Source organism: Ctenopharyngodon idella, chromosome 23 (genome assembly GCF_019924925.1).
Source record: "Ctenopharyngodon idella isolate HZGC_01 chromosome 23, HZGC01, whole genome shotgun sequence".
Classification (NCBI taxonomy): domain Eukaryota; kingdom Metazoa; phylum Chordata; class Actinopteri; order Cypriniformes; family Xenocyprididae; genus Ctenopharyngodon; species Ctenopharyngodon idella.
This window is the reverse complement of record NC_067242.1, coordinates 99,341-123,535: the sequence shown is the minus strand read 5'-3', so window position 1 is coordinate 123,535 and position 24,195 is coordinate 99,341. Positions and strand designations below refer to the sequence as shown.

The window sequence follows — 24,195 nt, the reverse complement described above, 5'->3', positions numbered from 1 at the left end:
TTCTTTTCTATGAAAATTAGGCTATTTAAAGATTGCACTTTACAAAACTTTGTGTTAATTCCCTGACTGACTCAATTTACATTGTGCTATTAGCTTCCAATGAAAGCAGGTGCTGAATGAACGTTTATTTCAACAGGATGTTGGTGCACACCTGCTGGTGATCATTAGTAAATCAGCCGAAGATAGTGGTTGCTGTGGTCTGCTGCATCATCCATACTAGCAAGTTCTGAAATGCGCTATGCAAATTGTGTTCAGCAATGTCCTCATGTTATGTAGCATTTTAATTTATGTATGTGTGCTTAGTGCTGTGTTGTGCAAGTTTTGTTTTGTTTTGTTTTCTTCTCCTGTCTGTCTCTTTTAATAGCCCCTGTTATATCGCACAGGTGCAGTGAGTTGCGGTCATTAGAGGAGGAGTGCTGGTGTTCCTGCGGAGCATATTCACTCCATGAGTTCACTGCAAGGATTTCAAGTCAAGATTTAGACGGTATCATAGTACTGAGACGGCTCTCATTAGAGTTACAAATGATTTGCTCTTATCATCCGATCATGGTTGTGTCTCTCTATTAGTGTTACTGGATCTTAGTGCTGCATTTGACACTATTGATCACAACATTCTTTTGAATAGACTCGAAAATTATGTTGGCATTAGTGGAATTGCAATGGCATGGTTTAAATCATACTTATCCGATCAGATGGTAGTAAATGTAGAGATGTCATAATCGATCACAAGTTCAGTGTGGAGTACCGCAAGGCTCAGTACTAGGACCGTTGCTGTTCACTCTGTACATGCTACCCTTGGGAGATATCATTAGGAAGGAATTACTGTTACTCTGATGATACTCAGCTCTATATTTCTTTGCGCCTTGACGAAACTTACCAATTCACAAAATTAACGGAATGCATAGCTGATATAGAAAATTGGATTACTAGAAATTTCCTACTACTTAATTCTGAAAAAACTGAGATTCTAACTTTTGGACCAAAACCTTCAGCACGTAATAACCTAGAATACTGTCTAACACTTGATGGCTGCTCTGTTAAGTCTCCGTCGTCAGTTAGGAACCTGGGTGTGCTCTTTGATACTAATCCTTCACTTGAAAGCCAAGTTTCTAGCATCTGTAAAACCTCATTCTTCCATCTCAAAAATATGTCTAAATTGCCCTGCATGCCTAATAAACCATATTAGTCCGGTTCTGTCAACACTGCATTGGCTCCTTATTAAACATCGTATAGATTTTAAAATCTTGCTAATTACTTACAAAGCATTGAATGGTTCTGCTCCCCAGTACCCGAGCGAGCTCTTAACACATTATAATCCTTCACGTCTATTACGATCGCAGCATTCAGGCCAGCTGATAATACCTAGAATATCAAAATCAACCGCAGGCAGTAGATTCTTTTCCTTTTAGCACCTACACTTTGGAACAGTCTAAAAAGGCATCTCTTTAACCTGGCATACACATAACACATTATCTACTTCTATAATTCAAATAATGTAAATTGTTAGGCTGCATAGATTAAGTCAGCCGGAACCGGGAACACTTCCCATAACACCTGATGTAATCATTGTATAGAGGAGTTGTTTATGTCCAATAAACAGTTGGATGTTTTTTCAGTTGGATGTTAAAAGGTTAAGGTGTCTGCCCCGCTTCAGTGGGGCTCTATGGGCCATCAACCTAGACAGATTCATATTGAACAAACAGAACAATGATTGTACAGATAAACATTATTGCCATGCTTCTCTTACAAGAATCGCTGCAGGAAACCTAATTGTGTATAAAGCATCATTCTTCGTCATCATTTTCACGAATGACACTGATCTGAAGACACTTCATTTGGTGTGTTTCACCCTGCCGGGTGTTTTATTATCCTCATTCATTCCTCTGTCCTGTTCTTCTCATCTTCACTCACTTGAAACAGCTTTGCATCATGAATGTTTGCCATTGCCAGCGGTACAAACCATACTAGTTGGCAAATTTCATCATTGTGTCATATATACAGGGATGCGCATTGTTTGTTGAAGTGAAATCACAAATGGAGAACATGAATAGGCTTCTTCTTCAAAAAATTCTGATACTCTTTTCCCATTCTCTCTCCTCAATGGCAATATCTGTGACCTTTTTCCCTGTTTTCCTGTGAAACGATGCGCTGAAAGTTGACAACTGAAACACTTCAGACAGAAGCAGAACGAGAAACAAAAACTGAACATGAAAAGATGGAAGGTGAGGGAGTACAATTTGAGAGTGGATATTTCCACAGGCGAATAGTGGCACAATATGTCATTTGCATTTATATTATTTTTTGGCACTGATGTCCCTCGGGCTAGCCTGTTAGCAATGGCATCATGCCAATGATTGAGATTAGATGAAAGGCAGCAGATAGATACATTCCTGGATAAACATATGTAATGACAACCCACAGACAACTTCAGACCACGCAAATATATTTTGACACAAACCGCATTGTTCAGGGAACTGAGCTAACATGTTTGAGAGGCACTTTTTAGAAGTAAAACCGGCTGTTCTCTCATACAGACGGAGATCTGAACTGCAATTCTTTTTACTGGAACTGGCATGTCCCAAATTTAACAAAGAATATATTGATGAATCAGGGTTAGTTAGTTTGTAGGAGGTATTGTCCCTAACTATGATAAAATACTTATTGGGGACTTTAATATCCATATATACTGTGCAATGCTTAAGGAATTTTAAAATATTGACGCTTTTGGGTTTTACCAATTTAGGAAAGGCTCTACACACATTTGTAGGCATACATTAAACCATGTCTTGTCTCTGGGTTTGTCCATTGTCAGTTAAAGTCCATTCTTCTATCCAATGGTCTCATATATTTAGCTCTATGTGTCAGGGTTTGGTGAGGGAAGGATGAGCAAGGACTCAATAATGCAGGTTGAAGGGCTCTTTCTTTATTAATAAAAATAAAACAAAAACAAACAAAAACTACCCCGTGGGGGAAAACAAGACAGCAAGACTGGCATCAAGACTAGGCAGGGTCAGGACACGTGAGGGTACCTTAGATGACAAACACGCACAGGAGAATAAAAAGGAGAGCAAACAAGGCAGGTAATGAGGGAGGACAGGTGGGGCAAATTAACCAATAATCAGGTAACAAGATATGCAGGGTCAAGACAATAGACATGAGAACACATGGCACATGGAAACACATGACAAGCCATGTGCTCACACCAAACATGACAAAACACAAGCACATGGCCAGTGAAAACAAATCACAAAACATGTGCTCACACAAAACGAGACACGAACAACTATGAGAAACTCATAAGCTGTGTGTTCACACAAAACATAAGAAAGCACGCGGCAGATGTAAATAAACCACGTACTACACAGAACACAACAACAAGAATAAGAACCAATAAGAACCAACCAGGCGCTCACAAAACACGAGACAAGAGCGCATGGCAAGTGAAAGTACACACAAACCGTGCGCTCACAATAAAGACAGAACAGAGAGCGCGAGTGTCCGAACCCCGACACAAAACTGAAACCGAACCAGACATGAGTGCCGGGATCCGAACACCACGTGCCCAACATGAAACAAGACACAAAGACAGGACAAAACAGGAGTGTCAGAGCTCTGTCACAAAACCAAGAAATAAACTAGATTTCTTGACATGATGTTACATAGAGACTTGCATATGATGCATCTTTATCTCATCAAAATGTAGAGGAGCATGTTAAGGCTTTTAACTCCACTTGTGTAAAGATCTTAAATGCTTTTACTCCTCTGAGGAAGAAACATGATAAACGCAAGTCAGTCCCTTGGTTAAATGATATTCAGCACATACATGGAAGAATGCCGTGTTATGAAATCCTCTTATCAAAGTTTCAAAAATCTGGGCAAAACATCAAAGGGCAAAATATTTGTTTTGATTTACAAAAAAAAAAAAAAAAAAAGCTCTCTTTTTTTTTCAACCAAAACAGGTTTAAAAACAGGTCTCTTGATGCATTGAGACTGTTTCCTCAAATTCTCAGGTCCAGATCCAACATGGAAAAACTGGTGAGTGTCTCTCCATTATACTCGGCTACTCTATCATGTTTTCAAGCCATCACTTTTAAGGAGACTGTTTAACATTCGAAATAAACTACTTCACCACAAGATATTATTCCAATGCACTTCTTGAAACAAATTATTGACAGTTGGTCCTGGTTTGTTGCCCATAATGAAAGATTCTGTTCAGTGTATATTAAACATGCAGTTGTGCAGCCCCTTCTTTAAAATAAGTAAAAAATAAAAAAATAAAAAACAATCTTGATGGTATTTGCTGTTGTATTTAAAGTGGTTTCCCTTAGGAAGTGTGTTTAAGAAATATGAGTTATCATTGCACTTCTATGCAGACGATACCCAAACTTACCTACCACTGAAAACACATGACAGGCATTAGACGCCCGGAAGTCTTGTTTAAATGATGTGAAAGCATGAATGTCATTAAAGTCTCAATGACACGAAGAAGAAGAAGAAGAAGAAGAAAAAGATCTTTCTGAGAGAACTGGCTCTCTAAATGTTGACTTGGGATATTTGAACCTCATCCTTAAAACAGTAAAAATCCGGGCTTTGTGACAGTGGACTCAAGTTTGATAAACAGATTAAAGAAGTCATTGAAACAAGTTTATTTAATTGAGATTTTATCTAAGGTAAAGCCTTTCCTGTCTGTTAAGGATTTTGAGAAGGTTATCCTTGCCTTTATCTCTGCTGAGCTGTAATTCCCTCTAAAGACGAATTAATAAAGGGTCTCTTACTAGACTGCAAATGTTCTGAACGTTGCAGCTGGACTGTCAGTGCGACCAGATCACTGCTGTTCTTCCTCCCCTTCAATGGCTGTCAGTTGCTTTTGGAATTATGAAATACTACTTTTCGTTTTCAAATTGTTAAAACGGTTTTCGAGCCTCTCGTCCAGCCACAACCTTTTGATAGTCCCTAGGATTAAATTTTGAAAATCACTTTGGTCCGCATCTGCTATTTTAATTGGGGCTTTATAACTTAAAAAAAATAGCTCGTTTACACTTGAGGTTTAAATGTTTGATGTTATCAAAAAATGTTTATCTCAGTATAAATTCATGTTTCAGTTCTATTTGATGTTTAAATGTGCAGATCATTATGTATTTGAAGTTCAGACTGTTTTGACACTGTCTGCTGATGTCAAAGTATTACTTTAAGAATTACACAGAATTACTTTATCTAAATGAGTGATTTGTACATTGTTGATGTTATATTCAGTAAGATTTGTTTGGAGAGGGATGTAAGACATGTTGCAGTGCTAAAAGACGTGCATTTGGGATATTTGCCAGAAATTAAAACGCCTCAGATGTTATACACTCAGCTGGCCTTTCATATCTAAAAAATGTAAGAACACTTTCTCTGCATGTGGCAAACTTTTCTGAAAAGAAATCAGAAGGAGTGTCCTGAAATTATTCTTATACCCATTCCTCCTGCAATAACTAGATATCCCTGGATCACAGTTACATTAGGAGACATTGGTAGGTGACAACTGTCCTTCAAATACGCAAAGTATTTTTCCATCCAAGTGGGTTCATTGGTTTACATGGCAATTATTCTTCTATTTAACAGATTAAGATCTGCAACACCTTTTTAATTTAGAAATTTAATTCAGATCGTCACAATCATGTCTTTTTTGCCACTCATATTCAAATAGGCTCTCCTAAACTGTCCATGTTGTTGGAAACTACTTGGTTTTAGCAGCTCATGTACGTCGAGCTGTGTACTCTCTTTTGTAGTTAAATATTAAGTTAAGTTCAATATTTTACATATAAATGTCAGTTTCTAGTTTTATTAGCTGTATTTAGTGTAAATGAATCTACTCACACAAATTCAAATCTTCAGTATCATCTGATCAAATGTATTGCTCTCTACCTTAGCAACTTGTAGTATAGCTAATAAAGCTCAGTTAAACTCTTCAAATGTCAAAACATCTTTCTCTCCCCCAAATACACTATATGCTGCACTGTTATGTCTTTTTAAATTAAACGGCTATATTAATGGCTTTTTTTACATCACACATTCAGCTTTTGCTTATACCTCACTTCCTTCTATCAGTTTTCTTAGTGATCGGATGCAGATATGAAGTCTTCCCACGCTCCAGAAAATGTATAATCAGAAATGTAAGAATCAGTTGTGACTTTGATGGAAAGCTGATTGGTCTGTGAGCACTGAAGCTTGTCTTATCCTCAGCAAAGCTGTCTGAAGCTCTTTTCACATTTGCATTTGTAAAGGGCCCATCCCTAGATGCTTCAGAGCTGCTGTCAGTCTATGATGCACATGGTTGACTGTGCCGAGCTGACTGATGCTCCCAAAGCTGTTAACCTGCCTTACCATAACTTACCTTCAATTGATTTTAGCACACAGCAAACAAGAGCTTTCACTCAGACCCATGGAAATGGCCATGTATCGTTTACTGACCATCTGATGTATATCGCACACAAAAATTGCAAAAGCTCCAATCTGATTGGCTGATTTTCAGCTCCCAAAAGTCAGAGTGCACATGTTTGTGTTTGTAAATTATATGCATTTTGGAGATTAATGAAACTCAGATCATCACTACCTAGATTTTTCTCTGGACTGTCAGATCAGATCATACTTTTTTTTTTTTTCTCAACATTTCAGTAACACTGTTTTTCATGTTATATTATAGGGTCAGATGCATTTATAAGCATAAAAATTACTCAACCCTAACTTCACATGATGCTTGTAGAAATTATATAATGCAATATTTATGTGACATGATGCGTAGCCAAGTATGGTGTCCCATACTTGGAATTTGCACTCTACATTTCACCCACCCAAGTGCGCACACACACACACACACACACACGCAGCAGTGAGTATATTGAACACACATCCACAACGTGAACACACACCGGGAGCAGTGGGCAGCTGTTTTTGCTGCGGCACCCGGGGAACGATTGGCTCAAGGGCACCCCAGTTGTGGGTAATGAGAGTGGAAGAGCGCTGTTCAATCACTCCCCCACTTACATTTCCTGCCGATACTGAGACTCAAACACGCAAACTTCGGGTTACAAGTCTGACTCTCTAACCATTAGGCCACAACTACCCCCAAACAATTGAGATATTTTACTGTTTAGTAATGGAAAATGACATTGCCTACATGCAGGACTTTTTAACCAAAAACATTTTAATGCCACCCAGAATATGTTGTATGAATCATTCCTCCTTTTTTAATTAACACTTGAATGTGGGTAAGTTTCATAAAAAATAAAAAAAAAGCGGAGAAAATACCGTTTTGTCAAAGACTTTGTCCAGATCGGATTTGAAACGATGATCAAAACACAAATGGAGTAGAATGAGGTGAGAGTTTTGTCTTATGCCTGGAAAGTGAATGGAGATGTAGATGAATTACTGAGGGCTGGATTGCAAAGCAGAACTTTAGTGGCTGCTGTAGTTAGTTGTGAGAAGTCAGGTCACATTTGTTTATTAGGAGCTTTATACAATACAGATTGTTTCAAAGCAGCTTCACATAATTCAAAACAAGTGATAATGTTGTAAAATTCATCAGTTATGAAATATTCAATTTCAGCTGTAAAGCAGCTCTACATAAGACAATAGTGTCATTATTCAGCTCAATTTATTTCAGTGTAGTTTTAATTCAGTTCAATAGCTGTGTCAATGCTGGATAATGATGCTTGCTTTCATTATCCAGCTCAATTCAGTTCAAATTTTGTTCTCATCAGTGCAGTTAAATCAATAATATTACTAAATATTAATTGTCCTTTCACACCCGAACTGAGCAAATCACTGGGAGAAACCAGGCTGGGTGGCCAGTTCTTCTGTTCAGCAGGTCGAAACATGAAAGTAGAGCTGCCAGTTAGCCGACAGTGTGGGAATGGTCATGGATAGACCAATCAAAATGAACTATAGAAGAGGTCTATGGGAGAAATGGATTCATTTATGCACATCTAAATGTCTGAGCATAAAACAGCTGTAATGTGAGTTTTCGTTGTCTATAAGTCTTTGTTGTTTATATTATAGTATGTTGTGTATGTTTTTTCACAGCTGCATTCAGATGTGGATAAGGGTGATGGAAATGTCAGGTACGTGTTGACTGGGGAGGGAGCATCTTCAATCTTCACTATCGATGAGAATACAGGGGACATCCATGCCACCAAACGTCTGGACAGAGAGGAACAGGGTTATTACACTCTGCGAGCTCAAGCGGTGGACCGCGGGACCAACCTTCCGGTGGAGGACGAGTCTGAATTTATTGTGAAGGTCCAGGACATCAATGACAATGAGCCTAAGTTTCTGGATGGGCCGTACGCCTCAGGAGTCCCTGAAATGTCTCCTCTTGGTACGTTAATTTAACTAATCTTTGCTCATCTTCAAAATCTTATGATTACTTTCTTAGAAGGCATCTTATAAAAAATAAATTAAAAAAATAGCCAAGAACTGCCATTCAAAAGTTTGGAGTCAGTGAGATTTTTTTAATGTTTTTGAAAGAAGTCTCTTTTGCTCACCAAGGCTGTGTTTATTTGATCAAAAAATGCAGTAAAAACAGTGAAATATTGTTAAAATTTAAAAACAGCTGTTTTCTATGTGAATATATAGTAAAGTGTAATTTATTCCTGTGATCAAAGCTGAATTTTCAGTATCATTATTCCAGTCTTCAGTGTCACATGATCCTTCAGAAATCATTCTAATATGATGATTTGATGATCAAGAAACATTTATGATTATTATCAATGTTGAAAATATCAATGTTGTTCTTAAAGAAGACATTTTATTCTCCATCAAAAAATTTCCTCCACAGTAGAGGGAAAAAAACAAGGGCTGTACAAAAACCCTGTGTGTGTGTGTGAAATTACTTCATAGATTCAGTATCTGCCATTGCTATTTAAAACAATTCTATGCCTTTGTTAATAAATTGAAGACATGTTAGAACTAGAAAAGATGAATTGGGCTGTTTCTTGAAGTAACGCGATAGCCTCCATCATAGCTGTATTTCTCTGCATTGTGTTATTGAAGAATATATTGTCTGAAAACTGTCCAGACACCAAGTAAAGAAATTGATTCACATAATGAGACTATTACAAGACTCCTGTGTGTTTAGAAGAGGATAACTACCTTTTAAAGCCACAGAATTGTGTGCTTTTACTCCCAAGATACACTGTGAGCCACTCAATGTGAGTGTCATCTTAGAATTGGTCTGTCCTACAACCATCCCTCAAACTGCCAATGAAAATAACCAAGAGCTTTCAGAAGCACAAGAACATGGCAAGAGAGAAAGGAACAGTCACTAAAATGAAACATGGAGGCAGAAGCTGCCACAAAGCCAAAGGTTCACAGAGCTGATGTCTCAAATCCCAGGAGATCTTCTAAACGATTCTGAAGCTTAATGCTCCTCGCCTGAGGACCCTGTCAGAATGGGATTCGTAGATTAAACTTCCAGGTTATGTTGGAGTGACGGTATGCCAGGGACGGTGTCAGAAGCTGCAACAGCGAGCAGCAGCTCAGTGTGTCTGGATCAGTCGCATGACAGGCGTATACCGCACTGAGGGCACATGCAAGTCCTGCACTGAAGCATAAATGCATGACAGAAACCTCTTGTTGCAATAACTGTGATATTGGAAATCAATAATATCAATAACTAAAAGTGAATCTGAGGGGATGCAGGCCTCATGAAATCACTGTCTCTATGAAAATCTCAGGAGTACTACCTGATGAGCAACACACAACTAGACAGACAGATATATCACACTCTCACAATTGTTACATTTTTATCAAAATGTCACTTTTGTGTTGATTCTTGTGTACAGCAAACCGAAACCAAACTAGTGATCTTAAGAAAACGAGATCTAGTGACCATAACGGTCAAATTTCAGTTCTTGTTTGGGGGAGGAATATGAAAAGGTGCCATCTCCTGAAATTAGTCGAGGTATATTTATTTTCATTACTGTCAGATGACAGTCGGCTGCCTGGAGCACAGCATTGATTACAAACCCCAGAGATGCATTTCTAATACACAGAAAATGAATGGAAACCTGAGAATGTGATCATTCACTGGAATGAAGATGGACAAATGAGAGATGACAGAGAGAGAGACAGTGGTTAGACATTCAGCTGCTGAGACTTCGACTCAAGCCAACAGAAAGACATTCCAGGTGAATTTATAGCACACTGGATAGAATCAAACAACACTTCAAATTGTTGCAAGCATGCCAATGCTGATGGATAAATAAAAGTGTGTGTGTGTGTGTGTGTGCGTGTGTGTGTGTGTGTGTGTGTGTGTGTGTGTGTGTGGTTTACATGCAAGCTGTTGTTGGATTTATTGTGCATTCCTAAAGCATCTCAAAAGTTTGTTTTTATGATTCGCTTTATGTAGTAATCAGGTTAAAAGCATCAGTACTTTCCTCTGCAGCAGTTTTATGACTCTAAGCTCACAGTTCAGGCAGTGTAATATGTTACATTAAGGCCAAATCGATATGGAACAATACTTCATCTTTTCTCTGTGACATTTTCATACTGTTTAATTCCATGTGAATGTCATTGACTTTGACCCATGCAATGTGTTTGGTTCAAGATTGCATGAGGGTGAAAATGACCAAACAAACTGAATATTAGCTTACTCTAATTATGTGTCCGCTTTGGCTCAGAGTACTGAAGCAGGTTGTTCATGTTCAACTGTTCCAGTTTTTAGCACATCTTGCTTGAAGTGGCTTTTGTTTATTGTGCAAAATGGATACAGAATAGCACAGATATCTGCTTATCTTTGCCTAGATAAGCCTAATTATTTTTCTAGATAGTTAAAGCTTTGCATCTTGTGTTTTCTTTTCATGCTCAATTAATTTAGTAAAATACAATCCATACAAGACAGCTTTTTTATTGCATGTGGCACTTTTACCTACTATTACCAAAAAAGACTCCCTTTGGTGGAGCTCCCTCTTTGGTGCTTCAGTTGGATGCTATTAAATATGGCAACAAAATAACAAATAAATAATACACACAGATTACTTAGGGCTCCATTTAAATATGCAACCATTGCTAATTTCACTTCCATGCAAACAGGGGCATGAGGGAACATATGAAGCAGTGTTTCTGAAGACAGACCAACACTAGACTTTCCAACTCTTCCTAGTCAAACACACCCGATTCAAATGATTATTAGTAGAGACTTCCAGACCTGAAATTGATGGGTCAGATAAGGCAACCATACAAAATGCATAGTGTGTGCCTCCAGGAAAAGGGTTGGGAAACACTGAACTAGAGACACTAAATCAGAAGCATCAGCACATATTCAGCTTGCTTCAGGTTGGCGATGGGGTTTATTGTGTGCTGTAGGTTGAGCTCTGCGGGCATGAGTTTGTTCAATGTCGCTTTCACTCAAGACAGAGCTGACACACAGTATTGCCATAGTAACTCGCATCACATCCTGTTCACTTCAGCTTGCTGCAGTGCAATTCTGCTGTCCGCTACATTCTTTTCTAATGCTCGCTAGCATTTTGTTTGCATATTTTCTGGATGCACAGGCACCACGGTGGTTCAGGTGACAGCGACTGATGCAGACGACCCCACTTATGGCAACAGCGCCAGAGTTGTGTACAGCATCATACATGGACACCCTTACTTCTCTGTGGAGCCCAAGACAGGTAACTTTTATTTCGTAAATATAGCTGAACAGCTGACATTAAATATTTGTAGAAAATTTTGGTCTTTTCTACTGTTTTTTTTTTTCGGCCAAGCAAAACTTGCTCTTTTTGTACAATGAAAATGAATGTGGACATATGGGCTACTTTTATGCTTTGTTTTTGGAGCATATGACTTGTGTGATGTGTGCTATATTTTATGTCAGCGGTTGACAAGCTTTCTTACATGATGTGTCAAGACTCATTCTTGCTCTCAAAGACGAACTGAAGAGTGAAAACAGAGAGCAAGAGTTTTGATAAGTGTTTTTAAGTTGCTGTTGCAAAAGAATGAAAAACAAAATGTGGCTCAATTTACTCATTGACTTATTGTGTTGTGTCACTGCCCATTTTTTTTTTTTTTTTGGGCAGGTCATACCCCATGCTTAAAGAAATATCCACCCAAAAATGAACATTCTCTCATCATTTACTCACCTTCATGCCATCCAAGATGGATATGACTTTCTTTCTTCTGTGGAAACAAACATCTTTTACAGTTGAAAGAATAATCTCTGTGAGTCCATATAATGCAAGAGTGCGGGACCCTCAAAGCTGAAATTTCAAAAAACATTCAAACAAACACAACAGTAATCCATACGAGCCCATTTGATGAATCAATGTCTTCTGGAGCTAAATGATAGGCGTGTGTGAGAAATGAGATTTGGTATTTTTCTAAAAATGTGTTCAGCAGTGATATTTGAGTGGTATAAGGGAGAGTAGGAATATCATTGGAGACATCAGGTGGGCACCCTCCACGTTCGTTGATGAACCCACAACGCTTCCAGAGGGCTCAGCGGTGACACCCCTCAACTCCATATCCTCCAGTCTTCATCTCACCTCATCTCAGTTGATTTCCTTACTTTTAATCCCCAGCCAATTGCTGCTTCTTTCCATTGCATTTGACAGGGACTTGATTGCTTGTTGTAGAGAGTGACTCCTAACTCCCATTGTCCTCAGTAAACTGGCTGTGGATGTGGCGACAAAACCCCTGCATCCCACTTCCACTGAAAAAAATCCTCTTCCAGCCATTTTGTGCAGCTTTGGTTGCCAGTTTAGACATTTTCTCTCAAATGCTTCCTCCATTCCATATACATCTGGAATGGCATGATGGTGAGTAAATGATGAGAGTAATCAATTGTAGAGTCAGTTCAGGCAGACCACGTCAGTCAAGCTCAGCTGACCCATGTACCTATAGGAATACAATAGGTGTGTTGGACTTGAAATGGCGCTGGGCAGACCGATCGGTGTATGACATCAAAGGCTCTGTATGCTTTCGAATCGCTCTTGCTGTATTTTGATGTCATACACTTTTCAGTCTCAAGAAGAGCTTATGGAATGTGTAAAGGAGTCAAAACAGCAGCAGAAATCCCTCCTTTACGCACACAAACGATGATCTGCTGCGAGGAGACGCGGTTCTGATGCCTATAAATTTAATTTGATTTGAATTGTTTAAAACAATTAAAATACTATTTGGCCAGTGGAAAAGAATGAGATCAACTCTATTCTAAAAACTTCTTCTTTATCTGAGAAGTATTTTATACAATTTTGTTTTTTATAAAAATATTTTTTTATATATTTATTTTAAAACATAAGGATATTGGATGATTTTTAGCAATGTTATGTGTATGGCACTGTCGTGGAAATTCCCAATACTAATCTGACTTCACCACTGACAATTCAAACAACCTCCAGTTGTCAATATAATATAATACAATACTACAGTACCAATACAGTACAATACCTTCGAGGTAATTCCCGTCCCGAATATAATACAATATAATACTACAGTATCTCGAGGTAATTCCCTTCTCAGATACTTCTAATACATTTCCAATACTTTGAGGTAATTCCCTTCCCAAAGTAAGGTGACGACGTCCCTTAACACTTCTCAGGTGTACGCTGGTCCGACACAGGATCATTAATACTAACTCTGAGTATTACAGCCTCACCCCGTGGGCGACTCTATTGTCTTCCAACACTATCAGTGTCTCTGCTGTGGTCTTTTGAGCGTAGATCTTTAGTACTTCTATTCCTCAGCTGCGCAGCATACACCTGACACGACTTCCAAGTTGCTCTTTGTAGAAATGAAGTTTTATTTACGGCCAGGAGGTCACTCGTCACAACAACAGAGTGAGTCTCTATGAATAGAAAGAGACATGCACATTTAAGTCTTACAGTTCATTAAAAATCTGTGTCTTCTTCACTGTGATTTGTTCTGGTGATTGGTTTGTAATGATCTAAGCTAATCATATGACTGGTCTTTGACCTGAGCATCCTTAGTCTGCATTTTCTGTACATTTCATGTTGACATAAAATATTTCTATCACAGGCTAGAGTGGCATTTATAGTCCGTATCTCATATTTCCCTAACGTCTTTACCTTTGATAGTGTTAAAGATGGTGTCATGTGGATGTGAATATGCATGAAAATGATATGCAGATGAGGTTATGCATAGTAAAACTAGGCGTTGTAAGCTCCATATATGGTGATTTCGGTGAGGAGACGGGGTGGAGATGCATGTACACACAATCTTCCGCTGACTGGGATTTATAAAGGGTTCTTTGTGCAGGTTCTGGCGTACGAATGGTTTTATAAATCTGAAAACTTTTGTGCATACGCAAAACCTAGCTTTTGTGCGTACGTACACTTTTAGGATGAAATCTACAGAAAGTTTTATAAATGAGTCCCCTGGTGTGCTTGAGCATTCTGTCCTTTTTAGGCTTGCATCTTGTGACATCAAGTCCTGTTTTTGTTTGTTTATATGTCTTTGGTCCGTGTTGCATTCATATTATAGTCAAGCCACACCAGAGTTTGTTTGAAAGCAGACCGAGACCCATCTTTTCAGATTGCAGCATTCACACTCATTCAAATGAACCACACTAACGGAGCAATCGCACCAAAGTTCGTTTTGTTTTAATCAAACCAAACCTGCCAAGTGTGAACACACTCTTAGGTTTAATCATTTTGAGGGAGCAAATGACTCAGTTTGCATTGGCACCACCTTGTGTTTTGTACATGAATGGAGGAGCTCACGCAAAATACAGATTCATCTAGGGAAATCCACAAAAAAAGGACAGGACACACTGTTTTGCGCAATCCTTTCATATAGACAAGCCTTTAGTAAATCAGGGCAATAGTCTTTGTGGACGATTGGAAAGAAAATCTCTGATCCATCTTGAGGCTACCATTAACCCTTAAATCAATTAGTCTCGGCAAAAAAATGTGTATCTACATTGTAATAAAAGCTGAGCTAAAATCAATAAATAGAATTCTAGTTTAATGTGCACTGCAGTCTGCTGAATATATTCAGCATCTCTGTCTAACCTTAAACATGAACCAAAGTAATAGTGATGCTTGCTTTAACAAACACTAAATTACATCAGTGGACATGGCAGAAGCACTGACTGCTGAGGGTGGTTCATTGTGTGTGTGTGTGTGTGTGTGTGTGTGTGTGTGTGTGTGTGTGTGTGTGTGTGTGTGTGTTCATACCTGCAGCAGTCTCATTACCCAGCATCCTACTGTGCTCCAGCTGCCACCTGCAAAGCACTCTTGGTGTGAATCTCAGACAAGAGGCTCAAGGTCTGCTTGTTAGCTGTTCTCTTTCCTGAGGGGAGAGGAGCGTCGACCCGTCTCATTATTCTCTGATGCCTGTGGTGTTAACCAACACGTGTGCATGTCATTTGCAGCTGTACCTGATGCATTGTTCATCTGTCATGGACTTTTTTTTATTTTTGATTCAGCTGAGGTTCCAAATATGAGGAGCTTTATAATGTTCCTGATGCATGGATAGATGTGACACAAACACTGCATATGAGCAGTGAATGCTTTTTAGTTAATTGGACTGTGACTTTTTTTCCTTCTTCTAAGCTAGCCATGGCCATATGAGCTTCATCTTAGGCCAGGCATATATGATGCTGTTCTGACAGTCGAGAGGTCGTGAGCCCCACACAAACAATCACATCAACATTTGCGCTATTAGAATCTTGCACAATTATTTTGCACAGTTAGCTGTTTATGCCATTTTGACATTAAAGGAACACTCCACTTTTTTTGAAAATAGGCTCATTTTCCAGCTCCCCTAGAGTTAAACAGTTGAGTTTTACCGTTTTCGAATCCATTCAGCCGATCTCCGGCTCTGGCGGTACCACTTTTAGCATAGCTTAGCATAGTTCATTGAATCTGATTAGACTGTTAGCATCTCGTTAAAAAATGACCAAAGAGTTTCAATATTTTTCCTATTTAAAACTTGACTCTTCTGTAGTTACATCGTGTACTAAGACCGAAGGAAAATTACAAGTAGCTATTTTCTAGGCCGAAATGACTAGGAACTATACTGCGTAATAATCAAGGAACTTTGCTGCCGTACCATGGCTGCAGCAGACGCAATGATATTACGCAGCGTCTCTCACAAATGTCTCCATGGTTGCAAGGCATGCTCCCTGTGCAAGCAGGGGGTCACAGACGCTGCATAATATCATTGCACCTGCTGCAGCCATGGTACGGAGATTTGTAGAGATTTGTAGAGATTTTTCATGATCACATGTCAATATTACACACTAAAGAAAGATGAACATGGAGAAAAGCATAATAGGATCCCTTTAATTTAGCAAATGTATATAATAAGTTACCCTGCCTGCTGAAGGCTCACCATTTCAGTTCACTTTCAGATCAACTGCACTGTAGACATAATCAATACCAAGTACACCAAAATGATTAAAACAAATTGTATTACACCATTACTGACACCATTTCATCATTTATTTACAACATCTCAAGTTAATATTGAGCAAAAAAAAAAAAAGAGTCAAAATATGCGGCCACATTTACCATGGCTTCGTGGAATTTCGTGGTTAAATCCAATTCCACAGAATTTTCCAAAATTCCATCAGAAAGCTACTTGTTTTAGAAGTGTCTTCTGTGTTAATGGCCAATTGACCTTTTTTGCCAGCCAAATTTCGGTAATGTGACTATGCCTTAACAGCTGTGTTAGAAACTAAACTAAACCAGTATTAAAAAAAGAAAATGCTGTTTTCACATGTTAATCAAGAGGGGTGGTAATTCCTTTTACCAGGCATTTAAATGTGAAAATAAGATTTTCTAAAAAAAAATGGACACAGTGGGTAAATAAGTACATGTACAATGTTGTATAGACATTAACATTGAAACGTTTAATATTTATGGTCTCAATCAATTACACCCAAAGTTCCTATTCCTGTATATATTTCTATATATCCTAATTATTGTTAATATGTAATTCATTTTTCCAGGAGCTCTTTGCTTCTACCTTCAATTAAATTGCTAACAGTGATTGTAAATTAATTGCCTAAATTATTACATTATTAGCTAACTGCATTCTCCAAATTGTAATGTTGACATGCATTCTCTGTAAAGCTGCTTTGAAACGATATGTATTGTGAAAAGCGCTATACAAATAAATGTGAATTGAATTGAATTGAATTGAATATTAGTATAATACAGTGGCTCATAACTTTGTTTGCAATTGATAACCACTAGTATAATAGATGTGTGTGTGTCTCCACGGTTTGCAGTGTGTGTGTGTGTGTGTGTGTGTGTGTGTGTGTGTGTGTGCGCATTTCCTGTGATGGGTAGGTTTAGGGGTAGGGGTAGTGTGGGGCGATAGAAAATATGGTTTGTACAGTATAAAAACCATTACGCCTATGGAATGTCCCCACAATTCACAAAAACAAACGTGTGTGTGTGTTCACTACTTACTGCTCCTAATGTGTGTGCACTTGGATGGGTTAAATGCAGAGGAATTCTGAGTATGGGTTACCATACTTGGCCTTCACGTCACATCACTGTCACTAACCCTATGTAATCAAGATATGTTTTTAGATTTAAATACATGTTTTTCTTTGCATAAAGTCTATGTTTTCTTCAGGCATTATACGGACAGCGCTGCCCAACATGGACAGAGAGACGCGTGACCAGTACGTTCTGATCATTCAGGCCAAGGACATGGTGGGTCAGATGGGAGGACTGTCAGGCAGCACCTCTGTGACGGTCACACTCACCGGACGTCAATGATAACCCTCCACGCTTCTCTCGCAGTAAGAGCAAAACATGTCTTTCATGTGTTTGCCTCACATCCTGACCTCTGGACAATTGGTGATTGTGGAAAGTGAATATGATGTAATTTTCTTCAGTGTAAAACATATTCATGTACCATACACAGTCCATCTTAACTAGGCACCAAATGCCCATTACTTTTTAAACTCCTACAACACTATAAATGTGACACCCTTCCCCAAAAATCAAGAAATATCTGAAAATGCAACAGAAATACTTGATAAGCTGGGCGTCAAGCTACAGCAGTTAGAAGTTCTAGTGCTTTGGAAAAAGTGCTCTGTGTTTATACTGAAAGCGAGTGTGATGCAACAATAGGATAAACTCTCCTATTATAAAAACAAAGCTGTCTACATTTGCAAGCATGTCATTGAGGTGCCTAGTTCATATTATAAAGTATCACTGAAAAGCAAACACACACACACATTAGCGGAATTTAATCTTTAAATATGTTCCTAGTACAAAATCTTATTCTCTATGCATCAACCAAGTACCAAAGTAACAATTGAAATTAAGTCAGTAATTTTAATCTGATTACATACAATTGCTTTGTAACATGCTACTCCAAACACTGGCCATTTATCATTATTTTCTGGGAAGACACTCCTTCTTTGTTTGCAATTATGGCTCATTGTCGCATACGCCAGATTAATAAGCATCAGTTAAAATGCACTTTTACCACCGAGAGTAGACAAACGATGCATTGAGAGCATTAAAACTGTGCTCAAGCGTTCAGCGCAGTCAAGCACATTTAATAGAGCTAACTGAAGCGCTTGGGTTGCAGCGCAGGGTTTAGCAAGCATTCCAGATCCTGACAGTCTGCTGTGTCGTCCTCCAGTTCTTACTGTACCGTATCACACAGAACCGGCCTGCAAGCTGGGAAATCGCCTTGTGCTCATTGAGTGCAAGTTTGAGGCTATCTTTGGGCTTTTACCTGATTTGCATAATTCATTTAGTAAGTTGGATGCTGAAATACAAATAAATCTGTAATAATTTCATTCAAATTCTACTGTACTGTACTTCCCACATAACATTTGTTTAGTGATACTGACACACACATTCAAGTAATCAAATCTTTTGATCTCAACACACAATTTCGTATTTCAGATCACAGTTTTTGTTTGCAAGTGTTTGTTGCATGTTCTGCTATTCAGATGCCTCATTGAATACTACACCGATTGTTTTACACATTAGCTAATGTTTTGTTGGATTGGTGAGGAGTGTCTGAAATGATAACTCTGTGATGCCTGTAATCTTTTTAAATGGCTCTCAGTACATGCGTCTCTAAACTCTAGTCAATTTAGTTGAGCTAGAATTGAAATGCAGGAGAGTGACCATTGTTACCACACATGTCTGTGCGGATTAAACCCTTTGTGATGGGAAGAATGTTAACGGAAGCTGGCCTTTACTGCTCAATAGATCATTCCTGACTTCTCAAGACAGCAGCAAGTCAAACAAACTGAATTGGCCAGGTTTTTGGGTAGATCTGTCCTGTTGAAGCGACAGTCTCTGTCTCTCCAGGGAATATGCTACTCGGTTTTTAGTAATTTGGCTCATAGCCAGGGCAGGACTGACCTCATATTGTGACAGAATAAATTAATTTATAATTAAAAATACATTTTTGGGCTCCCCAAACCACACATCGTATTGAATACAGTATTAGCTGTGACTCAAAGACAAAAGCTAGACTAAGGCACACTTCTCTACTCCTCAAATACATAAAACATTAGCATTTATATAAATATAATATATATAGTGTTTCTTGAGTCAACCAGGTCTTCTTTATTTACCTTTGCATTGCAAACAAGCAGAGATGGTCCAAAATGGGTGCAGCTCTTCATTCATGATAGAGACGGGCAGAGTCATGAGCTTTAATTGATACTTTGAGGATCCAGTAGAGTTACAAGGTTCAGTCACAAGCTCTTTTTTTTCATTTTTTTTTTTTTTTTTTTCATTTTTCAGTGTTTATTTATTAAGCACATTTAAAAACAACCCAAGGTTGACCAAAGTGCTGTACAGATCATTATACTCAAATAAAAACAAAAATTACAATCTATAAAATAACAAACTAAATTGGTTAAATATTTACAAACTTTTCATTGGTTAAATATTTACAAAACCCACAGACAGATGTAAATAGTAATGATTTATTAAAAAAAATAAATAAATAAATAAAAATGAAAAAGTATTGAGATACGATGTTTCTGCCTGACAATTTTTAAAAAAATGTATTAATTTATAAAGTAATTGTTTCACAGAGTTTTAGCATTAAAGCGAAATAATAATTTAATAAAATAAATAAAATAATAAAATAAAGAATGACTGGCCTATTATAAAAGGCTAATAAATTTGACTTGACTCGATTACTTAACTTCAGAGCTCATGGTAAGTTTCTCTTGATAGACAGGCTTACAAGTTAACACTAAAAATAATTCCCTCTACGAAGAAAATGGATGGGCTTTGGATGGGATGGGCTTACTAACCAGGCCAGAGAGAAGACAAACAAACTTGGAATAAGAAGAGCAATGTTTGTGAGAAAATGTGAAAAAGAGAGGACTAAAAAAAAGAGGAATGGGAAGAAACAAACATGTAAGGAATAAAAATAAAGATAGTTTAAGACAGGAAAGAGAGAATAATGGATGACAAATAAATTAAAAAGAAAAGGATAGGTAGATGAATGGAGGGATACACAATCACAGGGAGAACAAGAGGAGTAAAACCAAGGCGAGGGTGACGGACAAGGTTTGGTCTGCTAGAAGCTTCTATTCCACGGCAAATTAAAAAGTCATTACAGAGATTTACACGGCAGTTCTCCATGAGGGTGACATGAGTGCTGAAGAGACATGATAACACAGGCACCCAGAGATCTAATGACGCTCATCATCTTACCCTCCAGCATGTAGTAATAGATCTGAGGTAAACCTGAGATAGAGTGATTATACTGACCCCCAGATATTCTTGCCCTTATTGAAAATTCAAATTTAAAAAATGCATTGACGGTGCTACTGAAAAGAGAAAACTGGTTGTTAAAACTTAACAGATATTCTTATGGATAAGTCAGCTAAATGAATGGCTGTGTAATAACACCAATTTTGTCCCCATATGTTGTTTTTCAGTCTTCTTTTTATTTTGGGTCAGTCTCACAAAAACTGACACACATTTCGCCCTGGAACAAAAAGAAGGAAACAAGAAATCATATTTTGTATGAAAAAAGTCATGCCTACTGGGATGATTAAGATTTTTCTTATTTTATCCCTAAATTCTCATTACTGTATGTATATTACTGTGTTGCAGGAGTTTGTGTAGGTATGCTATAGTCTTGTTGTTTGTGCTCCAACTCACTGAAAAAAGTTTTGCAAAAAATACTTTATAATTTAGGTTTTACTTTTGATTTGTTTTGTTTTTTGTTTTTTTGTTTTGTTTTCAAATAATCAAATAATAAATACAAACCAGGACAATAAATAACTTTACAGTAACAGTAAATTGTGTAGTATTACATTATACTATAGTATACTAATATTGTAATACTACAAATATTACAAAGATATATCATTAGGCTATAGTTAATGTAATGAATTGTCATTGAAAAATACGAAATCTTAATGATCCTAAAATTTATACAAATGAAGTGATTTACTTAATTTTCATCAAGCAAAATTACATTTCTAATTCTTTTTCTTTGATTTATGACCTGGACATTGACAGGTTCGTAACAGGTTTGGTGAAGTCCATCCTTTTAAATGAGTTTAGTGTGTTAATGTTAAACATCTCTCTGCCTCTAGAATCGTATCAGTACTCGGTGCTGGAATCTTTGCCAGTGTCATCAGTGGTGGCCAAACTGAAAGCCGCAGATGCTGATATCGGCTCCAATGCAGAGATGGACTACCGCATAATAGATGGAGATGCACCCGGTGTGTTCAACGTCACCACAGACGAGGAGACACAAGAGGGAATCATCTTTCTACAGAGGGTGAGATCATAGTGGCCTTATAGGGAAAGACAGGCCATTTGGAGTAAACATTAAATTAGATTGTTGTTCTTTGTTAATATATCTGTAGTCAACTGATTTTGGTGGTATGCAGGGTTCCTCACTTCTGGGTCTGGAGAAACTAATAAAAAAACAACTGAACTACCATCCTGCAGAGTTCAGCTCCAACCATCAACAAACACACCTGAAGCAGCTAATCAAGGTCTTTAGGATTACTTGAAAACAACAGCCAGGTGTGTTGGAGCAGATTGGGACTGAAGTCTGCAGGAAGGTTTCCCTGCAGGCACAGGGATGGACTCCCCTGTTCCAGGGCATTCTAGGAGCCAGTATTATGCCATTTTCCCTCTCTGACTGCATTTCAATTGTATCTTGGTGGGCTAACGCAAACAAATGTCTAGCACTGCCAAATAAGGTTGCGAGGACAACTGCCAGACACCTATTAGAATGGCATGAAGAAGACCGTCAGCATGATGTTGGCACATGCAACAGCAGTGACTGGAATAAAGAAGGACAAATCTTTTCACTCAAATCATTTGACTCCTGGTTCTGAGTCTCTGGCCTGAAAGAGGAGAGACATAATGACCACATTCTGCATCTTTACTGGCAAGATGTCAAAAGATACTACATCACGTCCTGAGTCTCCATCCATGATAGACAAAAGCAGATTGACGAAGTTCTGTGTCTCTGGCCCAGTGAGGCAGAAAACAGTACAGACACATCTGCAACCAGGTTGTTCCAGATTGTTAAGGACCTTCTGCACCTACTTCAAGACTTTGTCTGCATGTCCCAGATTGCAAGGACCCTCTTAGTGCTCCAGGAGATCTGTATCCCAAAACACTTCATGTTCAAGACTGTCAAAATGGATTCTAGCTCTATTCCCACTTCACTGACACACAGCACATAACGCACATAACTGAGCTCATCAAATATGGTAAGAGGAAGCTCAACTGTGATTGCCTGATGTGCAAGCACAAACCTCATTAGTTCTCATGTCATGCAAGCATGTTTGAGCTTCCATTTAACATATTTTATGTACTTGGATGTGCGTTGGTCCATTTCTATATTTGAGTAAAAATCCAAATTAAATTTGTTCAAAATTTTGGATGAACATATTTGCTTTCAAAATGGCTGGGAGGAAGAATTTATAGAGGCTAAATAATTTGAACTGGATGGTTTGTGTAAATTCAGTTATTTTGTCTTGTGGACTATATCTCAACTCTGGCCCTCGAAATTCACTTTCCTGCGGAGTTTACATCCAACCCTATTCAAACACACCTGCCTTTAACTTTCTAGTAATCCGAAAGACCTCAATTAGTTTGTTCAGGTGTGTTTGACTAGTCTCGAGGGCCAGAGTTGAGAACACTTGGTATAGGATAAGTAGAGATGTGGATCTAAATCAGTGGTTCCCAACCCTGGTCCTGAGACCCCCACCAATGCACATTTTAGATGTCTTGGGAGTGAGAATGGGTTGTGATTAAGAAGATGATTTTTGCGGAGTAAAAAAAAAAAAAAAAACTAGAGAGACTTCAAGACCTTAAATGAGTGTGCCTCACATCAGAATGTGCAGTGTTGTGCTATTTATGGACACAATAATCAATACAAAAATGAATGCAGTAATTTTCATTCAGGTCATCATTGCAATAGGGGTTTGGGTTGAGTGGGACAGGGAACATACTGTTATATGCAATATTGTGAAGAGCTGCCCATATGCACCCACAGCACAGCACACCTGCATGCAAAACATTTCTGTGTCAGACTTATCCTGACACTTGTTCACACATTCCCACTGACCAGTGGCTCTTCGACTACTGAACGTGCCTGGCAGCATCTTATCTTATTCAGAGTAAGAATGCAAGATAGTAAGAATGCAAGGGCTTTAGATACTGCTTTGGATGCGACTAGCTTAGTGAAATATGTACATTGTTCGGCTCCGGCTATAGAGCCCATACAGCAGGGCAACTGGGTGACTGTGAGACGGCATAGTCGCGGGGCAAAACACCGCTCTTCCGTTCCGATTGGAACATCAAACAGGTTCTCCCCACTCAGTTATGCACCCACTGAGAATCCTGTTGAAAGTGCCCTAGTTACTGGTGATTCTATTACATGGAACATGAAAACAGAGACACCAACCACCATAGTCACATGTTTGCCAGGAGCCATAGCTCCTGACATCAAAGCAAATTTAAAAGTGCTGGCTAATGCTAATCGTAAATTTTCTAAGATTATTATTAATGATGTTTGACTTCGCCAGTCAGAGATCACTAAAATTAACATTAAAGAATGTGTGTGAACTCGTAAGTACGATGTCAGACATTGTAATTTGCTCTGCCCCCCTTCCTGTTCGTCGGAGTGATGAGATACTTAGCAGATTATCATCACTCAATGGCTGGCTGTCTAAGTGGTGTCCGCAGAATAATATAGGGTTCATAGACA

The 24,195-nt window shown here is 38.3% G+C and overlaps 1 protein-coding gene across 1 annotated transcript in view; it reads left to right on the top strand.

The window, feature by feature from the left end:
- LOC127506172 (cadherin-7) overlaps positions 1 to 24,195 on the top strand; it is a 54,640-nt gene that overhangs the window by 19,270 nt on the left and 11,175 nt on the right. The window contains 5 exon segments of the mRNA XM_051882375.1: positions 8,065 to 8,359; positions 11,535 to 11,654; positions 17,590 to 17,723; positions 17,725 to 17,758; positions 21,557 to 21,744. Of these exon segments, the coding sequence (XP_051738335.1) occupies positions 8,065 to 8,359; positions 11,535 to 11,654; positions 17,590 to 17,723; positions 17,725 to 17,758; positions 21,557 to 21,744 (771 nt within the window).